Source organism: Rhinoraja longicauda, chromosome 11 (genome assembly GCF_053455715.1).
Source record: "Rhinoraja longicauda isolate Sanriku21f chromosome 11, sRhiLon1.1, whole genome shotgun sequence".
NCBI lineage: Eukaryota > Metazoa > Chordata > Chondrichthyes > Rajiformes > Arhynchobatidae > Rhinoraja > Rhinoraja longicauda.
Genome location: NC_135963.1, coordinates 45,111,012 through 45,138,701, shown reverse-complemented (window position 1 = coordinate 45,138,701; position 27,690 = coordinate 45,111,012). Strand labels below are relative to the sequence as shown.

The following is a 27,690-nucleotide window of genomic DNA, read 5'->3' as shown; positions in this document are numbered from 1 at the left end:
TACTGTTCTCTCACATACATTTCATTAGGGCCTACCCATACACATTCGCAATCAGTGACATCAAACCTATTTCCAGAAATCCTAATACTGTGAATAACTATGAACACGTCAAGATATTTTTTCATTCTTTTCATTCTATATTAGTGGAACATACCTACTGTAGGAGCCATTTTGCAGTTATTAGTTATTTTTGCTTATTAATATCACTACCTTGTATTCTGCTGTAGTTTGGACACTATAGAGTTAATACAATGCTTACGTAGGGGCTGGGCGGAGCCAGAGTACGGGCAGTTGGGTACGTGCTGGCAGAGTGTGTGAGCTGGGAGGTGCTGACAGAGGGTCAGCTAGAAGCTCCGCCAAAAGATTTATCAGCCATGATGTAATCGCCTGTAAGTTTTATTAACTAGAAGATTAATACAAACTGTGTCGAAGTTATATCTGGCAATTCGTAACGATCGCATAGACTGTGGTAAGATATGGAATTCTACCTAGCAATTAATAACCAGTCGATGACAAGAGATATGCCAATATGCTTATTGCACCTTCAAATAAAGAAGACTAACTATTAAACGTCTGGGAGGATCTCTGTTATTAGTTGTTTGAGTTATTACGCTTATCGCTGACCCGGTCTATGCAAGTGGCAGCTTGGGAGCTAATTGAGATAGACGAGAAGCTGGCCGCTACACCTACACTGATACAGAAGTGCTAGCTTTAGACATGAATAATGTACATTGCTACCATGGTTTAGTTTTGAATTTAACATATAATTGAGAGGGTCGGTGCAATATAGTGCTAACCCTCACGTTTGTGAAAAATTAGTTACATGCATTAACACGATCCTTACCCACTACCCTACAACCTGTAAAAATTTCATATTTAAATCCAACCGATAAGATGGTCAAATAACATAGGCACCTTCTTGTTTTTTTTGTGATTTATGGATTTTTCAAATGTGAATGTCTCATAACGACACATTTGTGGGTTAGCAGTATATTGCACCAACCCCCTCAATTTTAAATCATTAAAAAATGAATTTCATAAACAAGGATAACACTTTTTTTTAATGTCATTCATGGTAAGATTTACATCATTTTGTGTGCGAGATATACAGGGTTTCACTGTTTCGCTTATCAGCTAACCAATGAAAATATCAGGTCCTGATTTATACCAGCTCTTCACCTTCCCCTCACCCCCCCCCCCCCCCCCCCCTTTGTCTGAAGAAGGGTCCCAACCTGCAACATCACCCAACCTTTTTCTCCAAAGATGCTGCCTGACCCGGTGATTTACTCCAACACTGTGTCGATTTGAATTGGATTCATGCTTCTGTACCACGTCAGGCAGCATTGGTCATTTTAGTGGCTGACAAGGGTTTTTAACTAATCAATTCACCAATTCAAATTTTCTTGGCTCTAAGTATAAAATTAAATGTCTTTTCAATTATATTATGGATGCAGTAGAGTTCTATTGTTTGCAAATGCCTAATCTCTGCTTGCATGACTTTTTAAAATGTAGGACAAACAAAAAACGAGATACAGCTCGTGGAGGAGAAATTAAAATTAACAGAGAAAGCAAAAAACAGTTCATTAAATATGATTAATTGGCCTGATGCAGACAGGGTCGATCTCTAGTACAAATATTCAATCAGTAACATCCAAAGTTTAAAGATCACAAAGCAACAACTCTTCAAGAAATAGTTATGTCAACTGTCAACTTATCCAAGAAGTTGAACAAAAATAATTGTTTGCAAACATTTTATATACGAAGAAACCGCAGCAAAGTTGTGAACACTGCCCAGTCTAGCACACAGTCTGCTTTCTAAAATGACGCTGAAATTTACCCATGACCTACTATGGTTTTTAGGGTGGAGTCGTCTATCTTGCTCCTCAATTATCCTTGGTTCCAGGCCTTCACTGCTCTCTGTGCAAAAACGTTGCCCCGCACATACTCATAATTTAGTGGCCAAGCATGTTTTGCAACATACGAGGCATTTATTTAGCCATACAGTCATACCAATAAAAAGCAACAAAACACACAAAATACATTTTAACATAAACATCCACTCCTCCACATTCTTCACTGTGATGGAAGGTGAAAAAAAAGTTCAAACTTCTTCCCTTGTTTGTTCTCCCGCGGTCGGGGGCCTCAAGCCGTCCGTTAACAGAACGATCTTGGCTCTCGTAGCCGGCGGTCGGGCCCTCCGTGTCGGGGCGATCAACCTCCCGCATCGGGGGGAATCTCAGCTCCCCCGTGCTGAGCGATCAGACCCCAGGTCGAGGCTGATCGAACCTTCTGCGACTTTGGAGCTTCCCAACATCTCCATTAAACTTCCCTCTCTCACCTTATAAGCTACGCCCTCTAGTGTTGGACATTTCCAATCTGGGGAAAAAGGTCTGAATGTCTACCATATCGATGCCTCTCATAATTCTACATTCAGTACGCTCCATAATGCTTGGGGCAAATGCCCATCATTTATTTGTCTCTGTACTCCACAATTTGAGATTTGTAATAGAAAAAATCACATGTGGTTAAAGTGCACATTGTCAGATTTTAATATATTTTGGTTTCACCGTGTAGAAATTACAGCAGTGTTTATACGTAGTCCCCCCCCCCCCCACCCCCCCATTTCAGGGCACCATAATATTTGGGACACAGCAATGTCATGTAAATGAAAGTAGTCATGTTTAGTATTTGGTTGCATATCCTTTGCATGCAATGACTGCTTGAAGTCTGCGATTCATGGACATCACCAGTTGCTGGGTGTCTTCTCTGGTGATAGCCTGCCAGGCCTGTATTGCAGCCATCTTTAGCTTATGCTTGTTTTGGGGGCTAGTCCCCTTCAGTTTTCTCTTCAGCATATAAAAGGCATGCTCAATTGGGTTCAGATCGGGTGATTGACTTAGCCACTCAAGAAATGACAATTTTTTAGCTTTGAAAAACCCCTTTGTTGCTTTAGCAATATGTTTGGGATCATTGTCTTGCTGCAGAATGAACTGCCGGCCAATGAGTTTTGAGGCATTTGTTTGAACTTGAGCAGATAGGATGTGTCTATACATTTCAGAATTCATTATGCCACTACCATCAGCAGTTGTATCATCAAGTGAGCCAGTACCTTCAGCAGCAATACATGCCCAGGCTATAACACCCCCACCAGCGTGTTTCACAGATGAGGTAATATGCTTTGGATCTTGGGCAGTTCCTTCTCACCTCCATACTTTGCTCTTCCCATCACTCTGGTATGTTAATCTTCATCTCATCTGTCCACAAGACCTTTTTCCAGAACTGTGGTTGCTCTTCTAACTACTTCTGTGCAAACTATAACCTGGCCAAGCTATTTTTGCGGCTAACCAGTGGTTTGCATCTTGCAGTGTAGCCTCTGTATTTCTGTTCATGAAGTCTTCTGCGAACAGTGGTCATTGACATATCCACATCTGACTCCTGAAGAGTGTTTCTGATCTGTCGGTCAGGTGTTTGGGGATTTTTCTTTATTATAGAGAGAATTCTTCTGTCATCAGTTGTGGAGGTCTTCCTTGGCCTACCAGTCCCTTTGCGATTAGTAAGCTCACCAGTGCTATCTTTCTTCTTAATGATGTTCCAAACAGTTGATTTTGGTAAGCCTAAGGTTTGGCTAATGTCTCCAACAGTTTTATTCTTGTTTCTCAGTCTCACAATGGCTTCTTTGACTTTCATTGGCACAACTTTGGTCCTCGTGTTGATAAACAGCAATAAAAGATTCCAAATGTGATGGAAAGACTGGAGGAAAGACTTGGTGCTGAGAGCTCTCTTATACCTGCATTAAGGAGGCAATTAAACACATCTGAGCAATTACAAACTCCTGTGAAGCCATGTGTCTCAAACATTATGGTGCCCTGAAATGAGGGGACTATGTATAAACACAGCTGTAATTTCTACATGGTGAAACCAAAATGTAAAAAAATGGTCTTTAATAAAATCTGACAATGTGCACTTTAACCACATGTGATTTTTTATATTACAAATCAAATTGTGGAGTACAGAGACAAATAAATAAATGATGGGTCTTTGTCCCAAACATTATGGAGGGACTGTACTTCTATCAGGTCTCCCCTCTACCTCCAATATTCCAGAGAAAACAATCAAAGTCTATCCAACTGCTCCCTGTAGCTCCAAGTGCGGCCTAACCAAACTTAGAGAGCTGCATCCTGAATTCCTGACTCTTATATTCAATGTCCCTGCAATGAAGGCAAACATACCAAATGTCTTCTTTACCACCCTATCTACTTGTGCAGCCACCTTTAGTGAGCTATGAACTTGGAATCCAAGATCCCTCTGCATATCAATGCTGTAAAAGGTATTGTCATTAACTGAATTAATTATACTTTATTAACTGTATATTCTCCCCTTACATTCAACCTCCCAAAGTGCAACACCTCACACTTGCTCAGGTTAAACTCCATCTGTCATTTCTCCACCCAACTCTGCAGCTGACCTACATCCCGCTGTATCTTCAGACAGCGTTCCTCACTGTCTGCAGCTCCCCTGATTTTGGTGTTGTCAACTAAAGCAATCTCAGAGTAGAGTATCTCCTATTGCACCAGTAGGACAATTTTCATTTCCGATACCTGCAATTGTGTGGTTTTTGAAAGTAGTTGCCATCAATTAATACCAAACTTAAGTTATCTATAAAGTCATACATTATGTAACTCTGCAAAGAACACAATATGTAAGTGCTCCACGAAACACAATTAATTTTCCAACCTCATCTGGTGCAGGATAAAGTGCAAATAGCTCCCTGTGTCGATTTCCCTTCCTCTGTTCTTCATTCTGTTGGTCTATTTCTTCAATAGGAGATCGATCTAGTAGATTTGGAAGGACAGCATCAGGAAGCGAGTTTTTGAGATCAAAAATACTGCAGGCCCAGCTACCTCTAGGAGTATCATCTATTGATACAGAACGCCGTTTCAAATCATCCTGCAATCAGAGAGCCGTTTGTTAAATTCCATGCTCCAAATTTTTGCTTTAAAATAAAAGTAATTGAATGTCGATTCGTTTGTTTCCAAATGAGGCGACAACTCGAGCAAGTCATGGTGAGAGTACATTTGGGAAGTTAGAAATATTTAAAGAGGTATCATGTAATAACATTTCTAATCACATAAAATCATCAAATTCTGCATTGATTATAGCCTGTGCATTAATCCTTGGAATTGATCATTCCACATGACCATTTGATTACATAAAATGACTTGGATTTATATAGTGCTATAACAATTTCAAGATGTCACAAAGCACTTTGCAGCCAATTAAGTACTTTGTTGTGTTGACATTATTGGAATGTATGAAATATGATCAATTTGTCCATAATAGTTTCCCATAAAGAAGAATGGGATAATAATCAGAGATTTAATTTTATTGATCTCGATATTGAACAATATGCCAACAATTCATACTGGGTTTTGTATCTAGTTATAACTTTGTAAATACATTCAATGAAATGGCTCCTCACCTGATCGTCCTGGTAACTGTTGGTGTCTGGCATTTCATCCGATTCAAAGATCTGCTTTGGCAAACCTTTCTGCCTTTCCTTCTGTTTGTCAAGTGTGTTGGGATTAAATCCTGTGCTGAGTTTGTGATACCTGTTTATGTGAATGTTTAAAAATTACGTTACAATAAAACTTCACTAAACAAATAGAACAAAATCTAGTGAAAATATACTACCTAAAGCTTACTTGCGATTCACAATGGCCCAGTCCTCAGTGTAGGTCCGCACACAGTCCCTGACATGAGGGTCCATGTCACTGAAAATAAGAATGAAAATAACAATAATAAAAATGTTGAGGGGGATGGAGGGGGGTAAGGGGAAGTGGGGAGTGTAGGGGAGGGGGAAGGGGAGGAGGGTAGGAGAGGGTGCTGCACCAATGCAGGAGAGATTTGGGCCCAACGGGTCCACTTGGTCTAGTACTAAATTACTAAAACTCTGTTTGTTTGTGTGTATGTGTCCACCATAACTTTTTTGGTTAGCACAGCCAAAACGGTACACCAGAGTGCCACAATTTTTGGCCCACATTACTCACCAGTGCCCCCCCCCCCCTCGAACCTTTAACTGATGCGCTCCCACACCCCCCCCCCCCAAATCCCCGTGCAATGACGCTCGTCCCGCCATGCCTCGCGCCTGACATTCCTCAGATCGGGCAGCGCTGACCGCCGGGAGGTGCAGTCGCCTCACCCGCTCTGAGGGGGGGAGGGGCACAGAGGCACCCGCCCGACTGACGGGAGTGCCGTGCTCAGTGCCTTCCTCTCCCCTTTCCTCGCCCACCTAGCACGGAGGAGTTTTAAGCAGCGTTGTCGGGCCCGCAGGAGGGGGGTTTGAGTGGTTGGAGGGGAGGGGAGTGGGGGTAGGGGGGAATAGGGGTGGGGAGGGGGAAATGGGGGTGGAGGCAGGACTGGGGGCAGTGGGGGTAGGGGCAAGTGGGGGTGGGGGCAGTGGAGGGGCAAGTGGGGGTGGGTAGGGGGAATGGAGTGGGTCAGTGGGGGGAGGAGGGGGGATAAGGGGGATTGAGTGGGGGGGGTGAGGGTGCTACAATACAGGCGAGGCTTTGGGTCTCAGCACAAGTTTGCATTTCCAATCCAATTGAATTTCCAATCCAAAAGGCACAATTTCTGAGTTATGAGTTTCAAGGTTATGAAAAATTCTCACAAATTAATCTGCAATTTCCTCATTAATTTTGTCTTGGAGTCATACAGCATGGAAACAGACCTTTCGGCCCAACTTGCCCAAGCCGATCAAGTAGCTCTGTCTCCATTTGTCTCACCTACCTGCATTTGGCCCTATCCTTCTAAACATTGCAAGAAAAATGAGCTGCAGATGCTGGTTTATACCAAAGATACACACAAAATGCTGGAGTAACTCAGCGGGTCAGGAAACATCTCTGGAGAACATGGATGGGTGACATTTGGATTGGGCCCCACATCAGAACCTTTCCTATCAATGTATCTGTCCAAATGTCTTTTAAATGTTGATAGTACCTGCCTCAACTACCTCTGGCAGCTCATTCCATATTCCCACCACCCTTTGTGTGAAAAAGTTGCCCCTCAGGTTCCTATTAAATCTTTCCCTTCTCACCTTAAACCTATATCCTCTGGATCTTAATTCCCCTATTCCCCAATTTCTTTCATAACTCAAGTCATCCTTGCCCTTTGTTAAGTCATCATGTGATTAGTTATGTTTTTTAAATGCAAACATTGTGCTGATGATTTGTACTCCAAATAACAGATAAATGCAACAAGAATTTCAAACAAAAATATCCAAGTTAAACTTGATCAAATACTCGACTCTCACACTGCATTCCTTCACCTAAACCACAGCAAGAAAGAGAATACAGAAGTTGATTTTTTTACAAAATAGTGCAAATACATCAGAATTGCCTTCACTTAATATTTCAAACAGTGACTCTCCATTAAATCCAGTTTTAGCTGTCATATATTCACATAATTATTCCGTGCATACAATAATTTATTTTTTGCTTACATCTGATCAAACTTTCAGCAAAGGTAGAATGAAGTTCTTACCTTTCTTCAGGTACTGCTTGTACTAGTGTTCGACATTCTCTCGGGCTGTAGATAACTTCAACGTCATCTGGTGGAAATTCCAGCAAGTCCCTTAAGGGACCTGGATCAATTATGGGAGGGTGCATTATCACATAATCTTCAAAATCCACTGGATCCACTGCCTCAGTTAACGGAACCTGGAAATGACACATTAATAATGGTAGATATTGTCTGAAAGATCCCCATTTTAAACTTGAACTAATTAATCTACATTTTGTTTTGATTGTATGATCAAGGAACAGCTCTATAGTTTTCACTCCTTTGCTAAATGTGTTGATCAAACAGGAGTACAAGCTCAATCATTTTCTACAATTTAGATCATAGTTGATCTGTGTCTCTACTGCTGTTTGCCTCCCATCACACCCCCAACCAAACCTTATCTGATGAGGCTCTCACAAGGGTCTGTGATACCTTATCAAATAAAAATCAGTTTATCAAATAATCAACCTGCTAAATTTCAGACTCTAAATGGCAGACCCATTGTTTCTGCCTGTTCATGTCCCACCAATTTCCAACTACCTCAACTCCATCCTATCCCCCCTGGTCCAATCCCTCCCTACCTATATCCAAGACACCTCACGTGCTCTCCGTCTACTCAATAACTTCCGCTTTCCAGGCCCCCACTCCATCATCTTTACTATGGATGTCCAGTCACTCTACACCTCCATCCCCCACCATGAGAGTCTTAAAGCCCTCCATTTCTTCCTCGACCGCAGAACCAGCCAATTTCCACCTACCAATACTCTCCTCCGCCTAGCATAACTGGTTCTTACCCTCAACAACTTCTCCTTTGACTCCTCCCACTTCCTCCAAATCCAAAGGTTAGCCATGGGTACTCACATGGGCCCTAGCTATTCCCGCCTCTTTGTAGGGTACGTCGAACAATCCCTGTTCCAGGCGTACACTGGCCCCATCCCCGAACTCTACCTCTGCTACATTGATGACTGTATTGGTGCTACCTCTTGTACCCATGTAGAACTCACTGACTTCATCAATTTCACCACTAATTTCCATCCTGCACTTAAATATACTTGGACCATCTCCGACATCTCCCTCCCATTTCTGGATCTCACCATCTCCATCACAAGAGACAGACCAGTGACATAACCTACTGACTCCCATAGCTATCTTGACTACACTTCTTCCCACCCTGTTTCCTGTAAAAACTCTACCCCCTACTCCAAATTCCTCTGTCTATGCCGCATCAGCGCCCAGGATGAGGTATTCCATATTCGGGCATCAGAGATGTCCTCATTCTTTAGGAAACGGGGGTTCCCCTCTTCCATTATAGATGAGGCTCTCACAAGGGTCTCCTCAATATCCCGCAGCTCCGCTCCTGTTCCCCCTCCCTCCATTCGTAACAAGGATAGAGTCCCCCTTGTCCTCACCTTCCACCCCATCAGCCATAGCATACAACAAATTATCCTTCAACATTTCCGCCACCTCTAATGGGATCACACTACTGGCCACATCTTCCCATCTCCACTCCTTTCTGCTTTCGGCAGAGACCGTTCCCTCCATAACTCCCTGGTCCACTCGGCCCTTCCCACCCAAACCACCCGCTCCCCACCCAAATCACCCCCTCCCCAGGTACTTTCCCCAGCAACTGCAGAAGATGCAACACCTGTCCCTTCACCTCCCCCCTCGATTCCATCCAAGGACCCAAACAGTCTTTCCAGGTGAGGCAGAGGTTCACCTGCACCTCCTCCAACCTCATCTATTGTATCCGTTGTTCCAGATGTCAACTTCTCTACATCGGCGAGACCAAGCGCAGTCTCGCCGATCATTTCACTCAACACCTCTGCCCAGTCCGCCTTAACCAACCTGATCTCCCGGTGGCTCAGCACTTCAACTCCCCCTCCCATACCCAATCTGACCTTTCTGTACGGCCCTCCTCCATTGTCAGCGTGAGGCCCAGCACAAATTGGAGGAACAGCACCTCATATTTTGCTTGGGTAGTTTACACCCCAGCGGTATGAACATTGACTTCTCTAACTTCAGGTAGCCCCTGCTTTCCCTCTCTGTCCCCTCCCCCTTCTCAGTTATCCCACTAGTCACCCTGTCTCCTACTACATCTTATCTTTGTCCTGCCCCCTCCCCTGACACCAGTCTGAAGAAGGTATCACAAAATGCTGGAGTAACTCAGCAGGTCAGGCAGCATCTAGGAGGGAATGGGTGACATTTCGGGTCGAGACCCTTCTGCAGACTGATGTCAGGGGGGCGGGACAAAGAAAGGATATAGATGGAGACAGGAAGACAGTGAGAGAACTGGGAAGGGGAAGGAGGGGGAGGAGGGGAAAAGAGAGAGACAGAGGAACTATCTAAAGTTGGAGAAGTCAATGTTCACACTGTTGGGCTGCAAGCTGCCCAAGCGAAATATGAGGTGCTGTTCCTCCAATTTCCAGTAGGCCTCACTTTGGCATTGGAGGAGGCTTATGACAGAAAGGTCAGACTGGGAGTGGGAGGGGGAGTTGAAGTGCTCAGCCACCGAGAGATCAGGTTGGTTAAGGCGGACTGAGCAAAGGTGTTGTGCGAAACGATCGCCGAGCCTGCGTTTGGTCTCGCCGATGTAGAGAGGTTGACATCTAGAGCAGCGGATACAATAGATGAGGTTGGAGGAGGTGCAGGTGAACCTCTGTCTCACCTGGAAAGACTGTTTGGGTCCTTGGATGGAGTTGAGGGGGGAGGTAAAGGGACAGGTATTGCATCTCCTGCGGTTGCAGGGGAAAGTGCCCGGGGAGGGGGTGGTTTGGGTAGGAAGGGACGAGTGGACCAGGGGGTTACGGAGGGAACGGTCTCTGCGGAACGCAGAAAGGGGAGGAGATGGGAAGACGTGGCCATTAGTGGGGTCCCGTTCGAGGTGACGGAAATGTTGGAGGATGATTTGTTGGATACGCTGGCTGATGGGGTGGAAGGTGAGGACAAGGGGGATTCTGTCCTTGTTATGAATGGGGGGAGGGGGAGCAAGAGCAGAGCTGCGGGATATAGAGGATGCCCGAGTGAGAGCCTCATCTATAATGGGAGAGGGGAAGCCCCGTTTCCTGAAGAATGAGGACATCACTGATGCCCTAGTGTGGAACACCTCATCCCGGGCGCAGGTGCGGCGTAGACGGAGGAATTGGGACTAGGGGATAGACTTTTTGCGGGAGTCAGGGTGGGAAGAGGTGTAGTCCAGATAGCTGTGGGAGTCAGCGACCCGAAACATCATCCATTCCTTCTCTCCCAAGATGCTGCCTGACCCGCTGAGTTACTCCAGCAGTTTGGTCTACCTGCTAAATTTCACTGCCCTTACTCGCATAAGAATGGGCACTTGAGCAAAGTATTGGTGGAAACGTTCCCAAGATTGAGTGAAAGGTGGAATGTGCTAAAAACTGGTTATTAAAAAAGCTAATTTGACAATACCTGCCAAAAGAGTCATAAATTGCATTCCTGCAAGACAGAGCTAAACCTCCTCAGGCAATTCAGCTGGGTACTAAGAAATAAAATTTGACATAGCCACAGAGAGAGATATCAGAGCAGGTAGTTGTAAATTTAGTCAGAAAGATAGGCTTTCAGAATCATCATAAAGGAGGAAAAAATGAGGCCTGGAGATGGAACAATAAACCTTAGGCTTGGATAAGGATTGAATTTACTGGTGGAATTAAAATCAGTGAAATACAAAAGGCCAAAATTGAAGACATGCAAAGATCTTGGAGGGCTCCATGGATGGAAGAAGTTACAGTTGATGAGGAAAGCAAGATCATGGAGAGAGTTGAATGTTAGAATCAGGAGGTTTCTGAATTATTAGCCAATGCAGACAGTTTAAACATACACCGATGAGCCAAAACATTATGACCACTGACAGATGAAGTGAATAACATTGATTATCTTGTTACAATGGCACCTGTCATGGGGTGGGATATATTAGGCAGCAAGTGAACAGTCAATTCTTGAAGTTGATGTGTTGGGTGCAGGGAAATGGGCAGGAGTAAAGACCTGAGCGACTTTGACAAGGGCCAAATTGTTATGGCCAGATGACTGGGTCAGAGCATGTCTGAAATGGCAAGGCTTGTGGGGTGCTGCTAAAGGATCTGCTGCTAATGTTTTGGTGTCAGATACCACAGGACACCGTCAGGGGTCTTGTAAAGCTCATGCCTCGGCGAGTCGGCGCTGTTTTGGCGGCACACGGAGGACCAACAGCATATTAGGCAGGTGGTCATAATGTTTTGACTCATCAGTGAATAACTGTAGAGCGTAAGAGTGATGGGGGAAAGTGGACTTTGTAAGAATTAAGATATTGTTAGCAAAATTACAGTTCACATTTATGGAGGTTACCGGAAGGGAGGCTTTCCAGAATTCTGGAACAGCCAAGGTTGGAGATAACAATGACATACATAGGAGAGTTCCCAGATGCAGACAAACTGAGGCAGTGGCCAAGATGAAGGCGCATAGAAAAAATACCTAACCAGAAAAACCCTCAGAAAACATATACATTTGCAGATCTGTGTAACAGCCCTTCAAGTTTGATTTTCTATACAGTAAGATCTTGCTGATCTTGGCCTCAACTCTATTTTCTTGCCTCATATCCAAAAGCCATAAGATGAAAACATTCTAAAGAAGTTCCTCTTCATCTCAATCTTTATTGGATCGGTCCTATACCTCACTGTGCAGAGGAAGCACACACAAGCCTGCACAAGTTCTAATATACTTCAGCAAGATCAGTGTGCATTCTTCTTATCTCCAGAGAATACAAGCTTGATTTGCTTAATCTTTTCTCATAAAATAACCCCTTTGTCCTGGAATCAATCCAGTGAAACTTATTTTTGCTGTCTCCATGTATATCCAGTACAAATTAGAGAAAAGTGGTGCACAATACTCTTCGAGTCATACAGCATGGAAACAGATCCTTCAGCCCAAGCCCTCCATGTTGACCAAGATGACCATCGAAGCTAGTCCCTTTTTTTTGGTGTTAGACCCATATCCCTTCAAACCTATCCTAACTATGTAACTGTTCAAATGTCCATGAAATGTTTTTATTAAATCTGCCTCAACCACTTTCTATGGCAGCTCATTACCCTCTGCGTAGAAAAGTTACCACCAAGGTTCTCATTAATCATTCCCCTTTCACCTTAAACCTATGCCCTCTGGTTCTTCATTCCCCAACTCCAGAAAAAAGCCTTCACCCTATCTATGCCACTCATGATTTCATTCACCTCTATAAGATCACTTCTCAGGCACGCAAGCTCCAACCTCTCCCTATAATTTAGTCCCTCGTCTTTTTTACATATCACAGGCATCTGGGAAGAAAAGATACAAGACCAATATGCCTTTTTGAAAACTGCTACCAGTTCCTAAATGGATCTATAATGCGTAGTATTAAAGCAGAGAATAGTCGAGGCATGCAGGTCAGGCAGCATCTATGAAGAGAGATACACAGTTAATGCTTTAGGTTAGTAACAGTTCATCAGAACTAAGAAATTTCAGAAATCAAACATGTTGATTTTAAATTTCTCGGTTCAGATGGAAGATCATTCACCTGAAACTCTAACCCTGTTTCTCATTCCCCAGTTGGTGCCAGGACCATTGCCATATCCCCCCACTCTGTTTCATTTCAAATTTTCAGCATCAGCAGTTTTTGCTTTATGATTTATTCATCCCCTGGGTACATTTGAAACAGGAATGCTGCCTTCAAAGCTCCTTGGTGAGAAAAGGGAAAAAAAATGTTACTATTCAGTGACCTCTGCTGGAAAGTAATGCTGCTGACATTCACTGTGCAATTTCACGTAAAAAAATGATACCTGGATGAAGAAAACAGCGGGCGGCACAGTGGCGCAGCGGTAGAGTTGCTGCCTTACAGCGCCAGAGACCCGATCTTAACTACCAGTGCTTGGCTGTACAGAGTTTGATTCTGAACCTGCATGGGTTTTCCCTGGGAGCTCTGGTTTCCTCCCACACACCAAAGACGTAGGTTTGTAGGCAAATTGGATTGGTAAAATTGTAAATTGTCCCTAGTGTGTGTAGGATACTGTTAATGTCTGGGGATCGATGGTCAGCGGGGACTCGGTGGGCCGAAGGGCCTGTTTCCGCGCTGTATCTCTAAATGTGGCTTCAAGTAAAGAAATGCAGCAAATCAGATTTAGAACCAAACTATAGTGAAGGAAATTGGTATTGGTTTATTATTGTCACATGTAACGAGACAAGGCGAAAGTCTTTTGTTTGTGTGCTACCAAATCAAATCAAATCATACTATATGCGAGTCTAATCACGCCATACACATGTACCACCAGTAGTGCAAACAGGAAAATACTAGAGTGCGGAATATAGCATATAGCTTTACAGTTACAGAAAACATGTCCAAGATATCCAATAAGGTTGGTCATAAGATTGAGATGACGCCCTAGTTTATGGGAGGACAATTCAAGAGTCTGATAACAGCAGAGAAGAAGCCGTTCCTGAATCGAGCAGTACGTGCTTTCAAGCTTTTGTATCTTCTGCCCGACGTGAGAAGAGGGAATGACAAGTGTAAATGGTTCATGATAATGTTGGCTGCTTTCGCAAGGCAGCATGAACTGTAGATGGAATTGATGGTAGTTGGGTTGGTCTGTGTCATAGACTGGGCTACATCCACAACTCTGCAATTGCTGTTGTTAAACCGAGCCGTAATGTATCCCAATGGGAAGTGTTCTATGGTGCATCTGTAGATGTTTGATACTCATTTTAGACATGCCAAACCTCTGAACTATTCTGAGGATGTAGAGGTGTTGGCATGTTTTGGCCTCAGTTTCAATGTGGTTGGTCCAGGACGTAGCTAGTGATATTTACACTGAGGAACTCAAAGCTCTCGACCACTTTGGCAACCTTGACACTCATTGAGGCATGTCCTCCACCTTGCTTCTTGAAGTCATCTTGCTGACATTGAGAGAGAGGCTGTTGTCTTGACACCATCTTACCAACTCCCTATTTCTACTTGAATTCTGACTTTTCATTATTTGAGATCTGGCTCACTAGTGACGTTATCCCCAAACTTGTAAATGGATGTAGAGCAGAATTTAGCTGCACAGTCGTGAGTATATAGGGAATATAGTAAGGGATTGAGAATGCATTCTTGCAAGGCACCAGTGTTGAGAATTATGTGGAGGAAATCTTTTGCCTATTCTCACTGATTGTGGTCTATGCGTCAGGAAGTCAAGGAACCAGCGGCAAAGGGGGGTGCTGACACCTAGAGCCAGGAGTTTGGAAATGACTGATATAAGTACTTTATTTAAATTACAGATCAACACTTATCAAAGAACAAATCTAAATAGTTTTGCGGCAGCTAAAAGTCCTGTGAGTGCAAGGAGACAAAATACATTCCAGTCTTGATGTAACTTTGCCAAATGCTTAGAAATCATTGTGGTGACAAATCATTTCAGGAAATGCCCAAACATGTGGATTTAGATGGACACAGCTTTGAGCAAAAAGGGATGGAATGCAAGATTAAATGTGGACTTACGCATCAACCTCAACCAAGGTTGTTCCATCCCTCCTTACTGATGAGTAAACATGAAGTCATGGTTCCACTTCCTTAATCTCCAACCCCACCCCCCCCCCCCCCCCCAAAAAAATCGATATCACACTGAATTCCAGCATATTTAACTGGAGGTAGCTGCATCATTCATGGCTGGTTTGTGAGAAGCCAGGCCAAGAGGTGCTACAATTAGTTTTGCTGACTTGGATTATGACAGAAATTAAAGCAGAAAGCTTGACTTTAGTTCCTACACTGAATCATCGTCCTCTATCTCCTGTTCAGAAGCAGCGACCTGGACTCCATGAGACAACAACTAACTTTACTGACTTGTAAATGTGCCAATTTGAAAAAAACTGTGATTTAGGTGAAGCTTTGGAGAATCGACCTGTTAAGAAGATCATCTCTGAACCCTCATCTCCTTGAGACTTTCCCTTTACACCCTCCAATCTCAGAAATCTCAATGAATGAATGAATGAATGAATGAATAAATGAATGAAAGAATAAGTTTATTGGCCAAGTATGTGCATATACAAGGAATGTGCCTAGGTGCTCCGCTCACAAATGACAACACAAACATACAGTTAAAAATTCAGAATAAAGCATAACCACATCAAAACATTAAGGATACAACATTACAACCTTCATATTGTCCATTTCTAACTTCTTTTCAAGATGAGGACTGGGGGGCTCAGTCCTGTTGCAACTGGGGGAAGGGGGAGCAAGAGAAGAGCTGTGGGGTAATGTGGAGACACGTGCAAGGGCTGCATCTATATACTAAACTCTCGTTTGTTTCATTGTTTGTTCCTGAACTACAGCCAAAAGGTACACGATAGCGTGACAATTTTAGGCCCACCTTACTCACCGTCGTCCCTTTGGTGCTAATAGAAGAAGTTTAATTGAAATCTGTGTTATATTAAAAAATGTATTCACATTTTAAAGTTAAAATCTATCTCCTAGGGAACACTCAGCAATCCAGGTGGATTACTTAGGCATCCGGCGCAGCGGTAGAGTTGAAACTATGCTCAAGCACAAAGCAAATACTGTCCATCTCATTCTCCATTTATTTCCCTGTAACCTATTTTCACTCCTGCTTGCCCATTAACCTCCTGCTGATTCTTGTGATACCCTCCTAATCTAGTAGTCGACAGCCAATTAACCAGTCAACTAGGACGTTATCCGAATGTAGGGGGTATCGAGGCAGCCGGGGAAAACCCACTAGTCGCAGAGTGAATGTGCAAACTCTGCAAAAACAGCACCAGAGGTCAGGATCAAACCCTGGAGTTTTTAAGGCAGTAGCACTGTCAGCTATGCGACCACCATCTCTTGTTATCATTTCTGTCTTTGGTTTATACTTACTATATTTATTAACCTTTTCCAGTTCTGATGAGGTTCATTGACCTTAATTTTTAAACATTGTTTCTCCCTCCAAATGCTATTTTTTGTTTAAATCAGATGCCTTGCTTTTATCTTCATTTCCTTTATTGCTGACTCTTAAATTTAAGGAAAGTGGTTTAGTGCACAAGTAAAATGTGGAAACATTTTGTTCACATCCTCAAGTATTTAAACAAAACTAAAGTGATTCCACTAAAAAGAAATTGCAGACATTTTTAAGAAGCCAAATGCCGTGAAAAACAAATCAGATGCACTACAATTTATAGCTGATAGAATAAGTGTGAACTCCAGGGACTTATTTGAGCTGCTAATTGTCAATGTAATTATTTCAATATTTCTTTCACATATTCAAACACTAATTCTACCAGAATCATGAATAGTTACTGTGCGAGTGCATCACACACACACACACAGTATAATTCATTGTTTTCATTTCAGATTCAAGGAGTAATATGGAGAGCTTCTGTTCTTGCTCTACAGAAGTGGCATTTATATAAATCAGTACCAGCCAGTATAATTCTGAGACAGGATTGAATCTTGCTTCATGTCAAATTTGTTATATCAGGGATAATATATATTCCATAATTCACAGCAACATCCACTATTGAAGCAAGAAAATGAATGTAATTCAACAACTTTTATATTTTTACACAGAAAACACTTGTGGGTGCACTTGGCAAGGGAAAGATCATGTTTAGTCATGAAGTTATCTACATCTGGTACCGTCAGTCATATTCTCAGCTCAACTTGAAGAACAGCAATGGCAAAATATCAGCATATTTTTGTCATTATCAGGAAAAGACATAATCAGACTGCGTGCAGCTGGTTTTGGGAGAAACCTGCATCACAGATTAATGCACCGAGCAATACTGATTTTAGCATTGCTGTTTTAGATGCACATGGCACAATAGATGTTTGTTCTACCTGCCCATTTAATATCAAGAACATTAGTGGGATTACAGAACAGCAATTTCATGCCACTTAATACACAAATTACATATGTAAAAACTGTTGAACATGGAACAATTTCCTAAATTATCCAGAGCAATGGAATTCCAATGCTTGTAGGATCTTTTGGTTCTCCCCAACATCTCTATTGCAGCTGAACTACGAAGCACACCGAGACACCAACACATCCATTATCCTCCCAGAACCACAACATGACTACAAGTATCTATTTGTGTGCAGTTGAAAAAAAATCCTCTGTTAGTTGGCACAGAAAACAAGAAATATTTTTAAATCACAATAAAAAGCAATATAGATCCTTGCAATATATTTGTCTTAATTTTAATTAAGCCAGGCAAAGGTTTTCCTCTGTTTATCACATTCATAATGATGTGGCTGGCAGCTTATCAAATCATATTACATCTTATGTGGCCAATTTCTCAATGTACAAATGATTTCGTTTATGCTTGAGATCCCAGCCGACTATAACTAAAAGCAAATTTATTTTAAACAGATATTAACTTTTTTTTAAACTCAGGAACTTCAATAGATTATCAGGAATCATCCTTCAATCATGGATTACAATAAAGTCACTTTTTTATTTTCTCTATGACCATATATTTCATACTTTTTACAATTGTGATTTATTCCATAGCTTTGTTGTACTTTTAAATCCCAATTCTATCTATTTCAGTTTTTAGAATCTTAATTTATGAAAAACTAAAACCATTAATTGCATGTTGCCAAAAAAATCAAAAAGAATTTTTATTTAAAAAATGTTCAAACTCCATGGTCAAATTGAGAGATTTTACACAAGGGAATGAAATGTTTTACGTTGCACACCCACATTAAACATGAAAGTCTTGAGGTTGAATTGATTGCATGCATTTAAAATTCCCTTGAGACTATTGATCTATCCTCAAGTCTCATCATTTTAGCCCTGCTTCTCTGCTTATAATGACTACTTCCTCTACCAAAATTACATTATTACATTAAGATAAATAACTGGAACATGCAGGAAAAAACATAACCCAGTTATCTACAACTGTTTAACACAATTAAGTCACCAATTCATTAAAGAAGAAACAGAATATTTTGGAAACACACGGCTGTTACTTAGCATTCTGAATCGAGACAAAACAGATTTACACATCCTTCTTCAGAACAGTTAAAAAGACTTGATTAAAATTTTGTTCCTTTCATTTTTCATACAGAGCAGAGACAGATGTATGCCATGATAGTCATCCAAAATTCATCTTGGCTTCTCCACTGTAGAGATGACACCATAAGCAATAGATACAACAGTCAATGTTATTTATCTCCTAATACTGACAAAGGTATGAATTTTAAGCATTCTTTTTATTCCACGTGGTGATTGGCCTCACTTTTCCTTCCATCATCGCTGTTTTATTTCCAATATTACATTTTACACTTTCCTCATTTTAGTCATTGTTTATTTGGTTCTTGAAACTGTGACTATTTCTATTAAATACAATCCACTTATTCACAAATCCAGAATCAAACACCCAGCTGTAATTTTTGCTTAATGATGAAAAAACATCAGTTTCTATGGGGGAACTGATTAATTACTGTGTCATTCTTTGCGTAATCTCCCTTAGCGAGCCATGTAGTTATCTCCATGATCAAAAACATTAAGGGGAATAATTCTTACATTATAATAAATGCTATCCTTCGCCTTCCTCCTCTTAAGATTTAATCACATTCCAGGTATTGTCAAAAGGGATTGGCTGGTATTTCTATTGAACAAGTTGCATTTTAACGTGGAAAATTTGGTAAAGCCAGGCAATGGGCTATTTGACTGAAGATGCTGTTACAAACCAAACCCAATCACAACACTACATTCAAGGGCAGTCCTGCTCACTTCCACTCTTGTATAATCTTTGGGTCATCCTCCAAGAAATGTTGAATTTAGTAAAGAATGTCTTATCAAACCAAAAACCATCAATTCCCAATGTTCTAATATATTTTTTAATGAACTTACTGAATGGTGGGAAACGTTTGCCCCCACGTTGAGGTTTTTGAGCAGCTGTGGAGAGCTGCCATACTGACCAGAGATTTGCTTCCTTACTTCAGCTGCCACAGTCCTGGAGAAAAATTGAAAAAAGTATTTTACTTCAATTTTGTGTTAACAAGCACAGGTGGTGCAACAGAACATTATAATGTAATTCAGGAAGACCTTCTTCTTCTCTGTTATCAGGCATACTTGGGCCGTGTGTATAGATTTTTTTTAATTTTATTTTTTTAGAGATACAGCGTGGAAACAGGCCCTTCGGCCCACCGGGACCGCGCCGCCCAGCGATCCCCGCACATTAACACTATCCTACATACCCTAGGGACAATTTTTACATTTGCCCAGCCAATTAACCTACATACCTGTACGTCTTTGGAGTGTGGGAGGAAACCGAAGATCTCGGAGAAACCCCACGTAGGTCACGGGGAGAACGTACAAACTCCGTACAGACGGCGCCCATAGTCAGGATCGAACCTGAGTCTCCGGCGCTGCACTCGCTATAAGGCAGCAACTCTACCGCTGCGCAGACTTTTAAAGTCTTATAAAACAAGACTTTTCAAAATATTTATCTGTTTCATGTCAGGGAATGAATAGTGAAATTTGCAAATAATGCTCTGAACAAGATCAAAATGGATTGGAACACTGAACAATTCTTTCAGTTGCATATGAGCTAATGTAAGCAAAATCTTTATAAATAATGTTTTAACAATGAGATTAATACCATTCAGATTTAAATAAACGGTGTTTTTCAACAACACTTTTTTAATCAATCAATTGGTGGTGGGACAGACCAAATAGTTCATGGCAAAATACTATTGTACAGCAAAAGGCATCAATTTAGCAGTAAGCACGATCTATTGAAAGATCAAAAAACAGCAACTTTTCCCTTGTAAAGCCTTGTAATTTCTCCAGGAAACAAAATCATGAAATACATAGATACATAGACAATAGGTGCAGGAGTAGGCCATTTGGCCCTTCAAGCCAACACCACCGTTCAATGTGATTATGGCTGATCATCTACAATCAGTTCCACATTCCTGCCTTCTCCCCCTGCCTCTTGATTCCGCTAGCCCTAAGAGCTCTTTTGAATGCATCCAGTGAATCGGCCACCACTGCCTTCTAATGCAGAGAATTCCATAAATTCACAACTCTCTGTGTGAAAATGTTTTCCCTCATCTCAGTTCTAAATGGCCTACCCCTTATTCTTAAACTGTGGCCCCTGGTTCTAGACTCCCCCAACATCGTAGATAACTGCATCTAAAAATGTGCTTAAAATCAGTTTGTCAATTAGTATTCACCTAGTTTAATTGAAATCATCTATGCCTGGCTATTCCATTATATCACAATGCAGCCAAAATAATACTACTATATTATTATCTGAAGACGGGTCTCGACCCGAAACGTCACCCATTCCTTCTCTCCCGAGATGCTGCCTGACCTGCTGAGTTACTCCAGCATTTTGTGAATAAATCGATTTGTACCAGAATCTGCAGTTACTTTCTTATACTACTATATTATTTCGCAATTTTGGATAACCAAGTTGTTTAGTGTTGTTGGGTTTTGCCATTCATCCATATGCCTCGGGGAACAAAAGAAGGACACTGAGTGGGGGTTGATAAAATGACATCCAGTAACTGGAGAAGACACAATATGTTTTTTTAAATCTTATTTAGTTGAAATTCTGATTTTATTGATAGAATTATCAAAACTAAAGGTGCTAAATTAAATTAAACTTTCTGAACTTTAAAATTTAAAAGTTGACATTGCATTTGTTACAGTACAGCCCAATGATATGAGAATTGCACCAACAGCAAAATTAGAACTGCCCTTAAAATTGAAGTGCCACAAGATGAAAACCAGGATGTGTCAAAATAAAACCGCACCACAACTGGGCAATTCAAGTTTCAAGTAACATATTTTGGGGCTCTTGAGTTCTTTTCAGTTTCCATAAAGGAAATCCACCAGCCACAAAGAGGTCAAAATCTAAATGACTTCTAACACGGGAATAAGTGAAATAGTACTGAAGTTCAATTCCTCCGTACCGCACACAATAAAATGCTGTGTTTGTCCTGATTACATTTACATCACTTTTAAGAGTTACTTTGAAACAGTCAATTCAAATTGAAGTCCATTTTAAATTTTTTTATCTATTATAACTTCTATTGTTGATAGATCATATTTTCAGGGGGAAAAAACATCACAAATGGTATAATCCAAAATTTAAAGAAGGTTTTACGACATATTTCTAGTTGGAAATTGTGTGGTTTGAAAATATATTAAAAACGTTATTTATATTCATGTGTAGTTACAACTGGTAAACCATATATGGCTCTGAAACAATTTTTTCTCAACCGAATGGAAAATATTTTTTAATTTTATGTAATCTTAGCAGACTACAAAATCTGGATCAAACATGAAAGCGTATCCCAAAGTAAACCTAACAAATCCAACTAGCATTCCATTTCTTAAAATAACTCTAATTAAGAGATTGTATCTGCGGATTGCATTCTGAACTTCAAACATTCTTAATAGTTCACAGTATCAAGAAAATTGCGGACCAGGAGTCGGCAATTCTGCGCATGGAGTGAGTAAATGTATGAATATGTCTCATTTCAACAATTACATTTTCTACTTTCAAATTTATGGTCCACAAATGGTACTCGCCAGAGAACACAGTATTTACAATATATAGCTGTCAATCTAATTTAATATAAAATTAGCACCATTTAACATCTTTCAATCTCATATAAAAAGATGCCGCTGAGATTACACTGTATTCGTCGGTTTACTTTCCCTCAGTATCATACAACACTGCATTTAGACTGCACATAAGTTATGTCAAAATTATTTATTCGTGGGTGTGGGAATGTCGTTTGCAGACGGAACTAAACTTTTATTTGAATTAACATTTCGTTGCATTTAATATGCAATCTGGAATAGATAATGTAAATGCGATCAGCTGCACGGCTCGGGCACTGCGCTTTCTCCGGAGTACACGATCCCACTCCGCATAACAGCTGGGATTGTCGCTGTTGCATGGAATGGCATTTGGAAACTCTTTGTACGGATAATTGCAATCACTTTGTCATTCTGTGCAGCCTCACGGATTGTTTTTTATTTTTTTTTAAATATCTGCCCGGTAATGTTGCTCTATTGATTGCAGGCTTTGCAGACTGCTCCTCCGCTGCAATGTAATGTAATGCAATGCTCTTCACCGCTACATGGGATCTGTCTTCCCCGCTGCCGGCGGGGCTACAAAGCGGGGTCAGGCCGAGCCGGGCAGGGCAGGGCAGGGCCGGGCTGAGCTGGTGAGGCGGCCAAGCCTCTCCGACCAGTCGGTCGCTAACTGCTCACGGTGAGCCACGGTTCTGCCAAGCAGACGGGAGGAAAAAGCTTTACCTGCTGATTTTTTGAGCGAAGGCGCGTCGCTCGGCCATTTGTACCGAGAGAGAGGGGGAAAAAAGTGTAGACAGGGCGGTGGCGCAAAACCGAGCCCCCGACCGTAAAACACCGGAGAGTGCGACTACCGTAATATACCGGAGAGAGGGGAGGGAGGGGGCTTCCCCGTAATGCACTGAGAAAGGGGTCAATACCGTAATACACCAGAGCGAGGGGCTTCCGCAGTAACACACGGAGAGGGGCTCAATTACCACAATACACCAGAGAGAGGGGGCTTACACCGTAATACACAGAGAGATGGAGACTATAACTGTAATACACGGAGGGGGGAGTCAATTACCGTAATCCACCGGAGGAAAAGGAGCTTCTACTCCAGCACACCGTACTACTACTCTGTCACCTTAATACGTTGACTAAAAGATAGAAGGTGAAACAATCCGTACTCTGGTCTCACTTTTATAAACTAGAACGTCTAATTTGCCCCCAACACATCAGAAGGTAAGAGCCTTATGTCTCCCGGATGCCAAACAGTTTAACTCTCCTACCCACCACGCCCACACTGACCTTTCTGTCCGCGGCCGCCCCCATTGTCAGAGTGAGGACAATAGACAATAGGTGCAGGAGTAGGTCACCCTATGATCTCTGGCCACTAGAACATCTGGGAGATTGTTTGTATCTTTCTTAGTGAAGGCAGATCCAAAGTACCAAACGCAAATTGGAAGAACAGTACCTCATATTTAGCCCGGGCAGCTCACAACCCAGTGGTATGAATATTGATTTCTCTAACTTAAAGAACCCTTGCATTCCCCCACCCAAGTCGTCTTGTTGAGTCTCATTGTCTGTAACTTATTTTCTCCTAGCCCACAGCAATCAATGTCCTTTATCCTCGTTATGTTTTTGCATATCTTTCATTCATTTGTTCTATATCTCTCGTTTCCCTTTCCCCTGACTCTCAGTCTGAAGAAGGGTCTCGACCCACACATCACCAGGGCCGGATTAAGCTAGTGCGGGGCCTGTAGCTAGGGTTGCCAACTCCCTCACTCCCAAATACGGGACAAGGTGACGTCACTGCGCTGCCCCACGTGACCTCACCCAGCCAGCGGTCACGAGTTCCCGCTCCACCAATGGCAACCGCCTGGGCTAGGAGGTGGGTTGCTATGCAACCTCCGTTAGGCAGCACCCAGGCCTACACTGTCCAGAGGTTAGGGTTGCCAACTGTCCCGTATTAGCCAGGACATCCTGTATTTTGGGCTCAATTGACTGGGCCAGTATGGGACCGTCCTTGTTCCGTATTAGGCCTGGGGAGCGCTGTAGGCCCGGACACTGTAGGCGCAGACAGTGTAGATAGCAAAAAACTGCAGATGTTGGTTAAAATCTATGCCTACCTTCTGGAGGTTGGAACAGTGTAGGCCCGGGCGCCGCCTTACGGAGGTTCCGTAGCGACCCGCTTCCCGGCCGAGGCAGCCGCCATTGGTGGAGCGGGAGCACATGGCCGCTGGCTGGATGAGGTCACCTTTTCCCATATTTGGGAGTGCTATAGCTGGCACTCTTACTAGAGGTAGACACTAAATGCTGGAGTAACTCAGCGGGTCAGGCAGCATCTCGGGAGAGAAGGAATGGGTGACGTTTCAGGTCGAGACCCTTCTGGGGACTCGACCCGAAACGTCACCCATCTTCTGCAGGACCTCCATGAGGCAGGCAGCGAGGACTTCGCCATGGATGACGAGAGCGATGAAAGTATCCACAAACTGAAGGAGAAGGGAAAGAAGAGGAAGGGGCAAGGCCCTCGATCCAGGCTGTGAGAAGACTACGACTACGTGCAGCAAGACGGCGATGAGCCTGGCCCTCAACACTCAGTGGAGGGGTGGATCCTGTTTGTGACCAGGGTCCACCGAGGAGGACATCCATGACAAGTTTGCCTCCGAGATGGATTCTTAGAGCAGCTTGTCCTGGAGTCTACCAGAGAGAAGGCAATTCTGGATTTAATGTTGTCCAATGAACCAGATTTAACAAGGGAACTCAAGGTAAAGGAACCGCTTGGAGGTAGTGACCATAATACGATTTGTTTTAATCTAAAATTTGAGAGGGAGAGGTTAAACCAGGAATGTCAGTGTTGCAGTTGAACAAAGGGGACTATGAAGGCATGAGGGAGGAGCTGGCCAAGGTCGAATGGAAAGGGATCCTAGCAGGAATGACGGTGGAACAGCAATGGCAGGAATTTCTGGGCATAATCCAGAAGATGCAGGATCATTTCATTCCAAAGAGGAAGAAAGATTCTAAAGGGAGTAAGAGGCAACCGTGGCTGACAAGGGAAGTTAGAGATGCAATAAAACTAAAAGAAAAAATGTATAAAATAGCAAAGAGTAGTGGGAAGCCAGAGGAGAGGGCAACTTTCAAAGAACAGCATAAGATAGCAAAATGGGCAATACGGGCTGAAAAGATGAGGTACGAAGTGAAGCTGCCCAAGAATATAAAGAAGGACAGTAAAAGCTTCTTTAGGTATTTTAAGAGAAAACGATTAGTAAAGACAAATGTGGGTCCCTTGAAGGCAGAACCAGGTGAAATTATTATGGGTAACAAGGAAATGGCGGAAGAGTTGAACAGGTACTTCGGATCTGTCTTCACTAAGGAAGACACAAACAATCTCCCAGATGTTCTAGAGGACAGAGGATCGAGGGAGGCAGAGGAGGTGGCTCAAGAAATCATAGACGCATTGGCGATCATTTTCCAATGTTCAATAGATTCTGGATCAGTTCCTGTGGATTGGAGGGTAGCTAATGTTATCCCACTTTCAAGAAAGGAGCGAGAAAAAAAACGGGGAATTATAGACCAGTTAGCCTGACATCGGTGGTGGGGAAGATGCTGGAGTCAATTATTAAAGAGGTAATAACGGCGCATTTGGAGAGCGGTAAAAGGATTGGTCCAAGTCAGCATGGATTTATGAAGGGGAAATCCTGCTTGACTAATCTTCTGGACTTTTTTGAGGATGTGACAAGTGAAATGGATGAAGGAGAGCCAGTGAATATAGTGTATCTAGACTTTCAGAAAACCTTTGATAAGGTACCACACGGGAGGTTGATGAGCAAAATTAGAGCACATGGTATTGGGGGTAGGGTATTGACATGGATAGAGAATTGGTTGGCAGACAGGAAGCAAAGAGTAGGAATAAACAGGTCCTTTACAGAATGGCAGGCAGTGGAGAGTGGAGTGCTGCAAGACTCAATGCTGGGGCAGCAACTATTTACAATATATATTAATGATTTGGATGATGGAATTAAAAGTAACACTAGCAAGTTTGCGGCTTACACAAAGCTGGGTGGCAGTGTGAACTGTGAAGGGGATGTTAAGAGGTTTCCAGGATGACTTGGAGAGGTTGAGTGAATGGGCAGATGCATGGCAGATGCAGTATAATGTGGATAAATGTAAGGTTATCCACTTTGGCGGCAAAAATAAGGAGGCAGATTATTATCTCAATGGTGCCAGATTAGGTAAAGGGGAAGTGCAACAAGACCTTGGTTTCCTTGTACACCAGTCACTGAAAGTAACGTGCAATTACAGCAGGCAGTGAAGAAAGCTAATGGCATGTTGGCCTTCACAATGAGAGGATTTGAGTACAGGAGCAAAGAAGTCCTTTTACAGTTGTATAGGGCCTTGGTGAGACCACACCTGGAGTATTGTGTGCAGTTTTGGTCTCCTAATTTGAGGAAGGACGTCCTTGCTATTGAGGCAGTGCAGGGTAAGTTCATGAGGTTAATCCCTGGGTTGGAGGGACTGTCATATGAGGAAAGATTGGAAAGACTAGAGCTTGTATTCACTGGATTTAGAAGGATGAGAGGGGATCTTATAGAGACGTATAAAATCATAAAAGGACTAGACAGTAGATGCAGGAAAAATGTTCCCAATGTTGGGGAAGTCCAGAAACAGGGGACACAGTCTATGAATAAAGGTGAGGCCATTTAAAACTGAGGTGAGAAGAAAATTTTTCACTCAGAGAGTTGTGAATTTGTGGAACTATCTGCCACAGAAGGCAGTGGAGGCAAATTCACTGGATGAATTTAAAAGAGAGTTAGATAGAGCTCTAGTGGCTAGTGGAACCAAGGGATATGGTGAGAAGGCAGGCACAGGTTACTGATTGTAAATGACCAGCCATGATCACAATGAATGATGGTGCTGGCTCGAAGGGCCAAATGGCCTCCTCCTGCACCTATTTTCTGTGTTCATATGTTTGCCGAGTACAGTGAGATCAAGAACCTGCACCTCAACCTGGACCGGTGCACCAGCTACCTCAAGGGCTATGTGACCAAGGCTACAAGGAGGCGCAGGTGGCCATTGAACTGGTCGGAGCTGGCCAGGCAGCCCATCAACGTGGAGTGGGGCTTCGTCAGGGGAGCCCCTAGGAGCAAGAGGTGGAGTGGCCGCAGGAGAAGCCAGAGCTGGCCGGACCGGAAGTGTCACTGAGCCGGGATGCAGTGCGGCGCGACCAGTGGGACGGAGCGACTCGCACAGCGCCGGGGACCGACTCGTGCCCGCAGATCTTCGTGCCCAAACTGAGTTACAGGAGCCGTTTAATCTCAGTCAGGACTGTCTTGGCACTGGGGAGAGAGTGGGGAGGGAAGGGTAAGGTTGGCTTGTGCAAAAGAACGCTCAGAAATATAGTATTTTCATTTTTTTTTTAAATCTTCAGTCTGAAGAAGCATTTAGTGTGGGGCCCTTGAAAATGCGGGGCCCGTAGCATGTGCTACTTTTGCTACTAGGTTAATCCGGCAGTGCACATCACGTATTCCTTTTCTCCAGAGATGCTGTCTGACCCGCTGAGTTACTCCAGCTTTTTATGGAGTAATGTGATAGCCGAGGA

At 42.8% G+C, this 27,690-nt stretch overlaps 2 protein-coding genes across 13 annotated transcripts in view; one reads left to right on the top strand and one right to left on the bottom strand.

Moving 5' to 3' along the window:
* dock7 (dedicator of cytokinesis 7) overlaps positions 1 to 22,984 on the bottom strand; it is a 133,882-nt gene extending 110,898 nt beyond the window's left edge. For all 12 annotated transcript variants that reach the window (XM_078407527.1, XM_078407528.1, XM_078407530.1 and 9 more), the window contains exons 1-6: positions 22,836 to 22,984; positions 19,407 to 19,509; positions 7,543 to 7,718; positions 5,703 to 5,771; positions 5,480 to 5,609; positions 4,735 to 4,947 (exon numbers count right to left, since the gene is read on the bottom strand). In XM_078407527.1, coding sequence (XP_078263653.1) covers positions 4,735 to 4,947; positions 5,480 to 5,609; positions 5,703 to 5,771; positions 7,543 to 7,718; positions 19,407 to 19,509; positions 22,836 to 22,873 — 729 coding nt within the window. In that variant the 5' untranslated portion in view covers positions 22,874 to 22,984. The remainder of the gene's footprint in view (positions 1 to 4,734; positions 4,948 to 5,479; positions 5,610 to 5,702; positions 5,772 to 7,542; positions 7,719 to 19,406; positions 19,510 to 22,835) is intronic.
* Positions 22,985 to 23,315: 331 nt separating this feature from the next.
* Positions 23,316 to 27,690, top strand: part of atg4c (autophagy related 4C, cysteine peptidase) — a 68,795-nt gene continuing 64,420 nt past the window's right edge. Inside the window, exon 1 of the mRNA XM_078408020.1 lies at positions 23,316 to 23,333. The gene's annotated coding sequence lies outside the window, so the exon portion shown is untranslated. The remainder of the gene's footprint in view (positions 23,334 to 27,690) is intronic.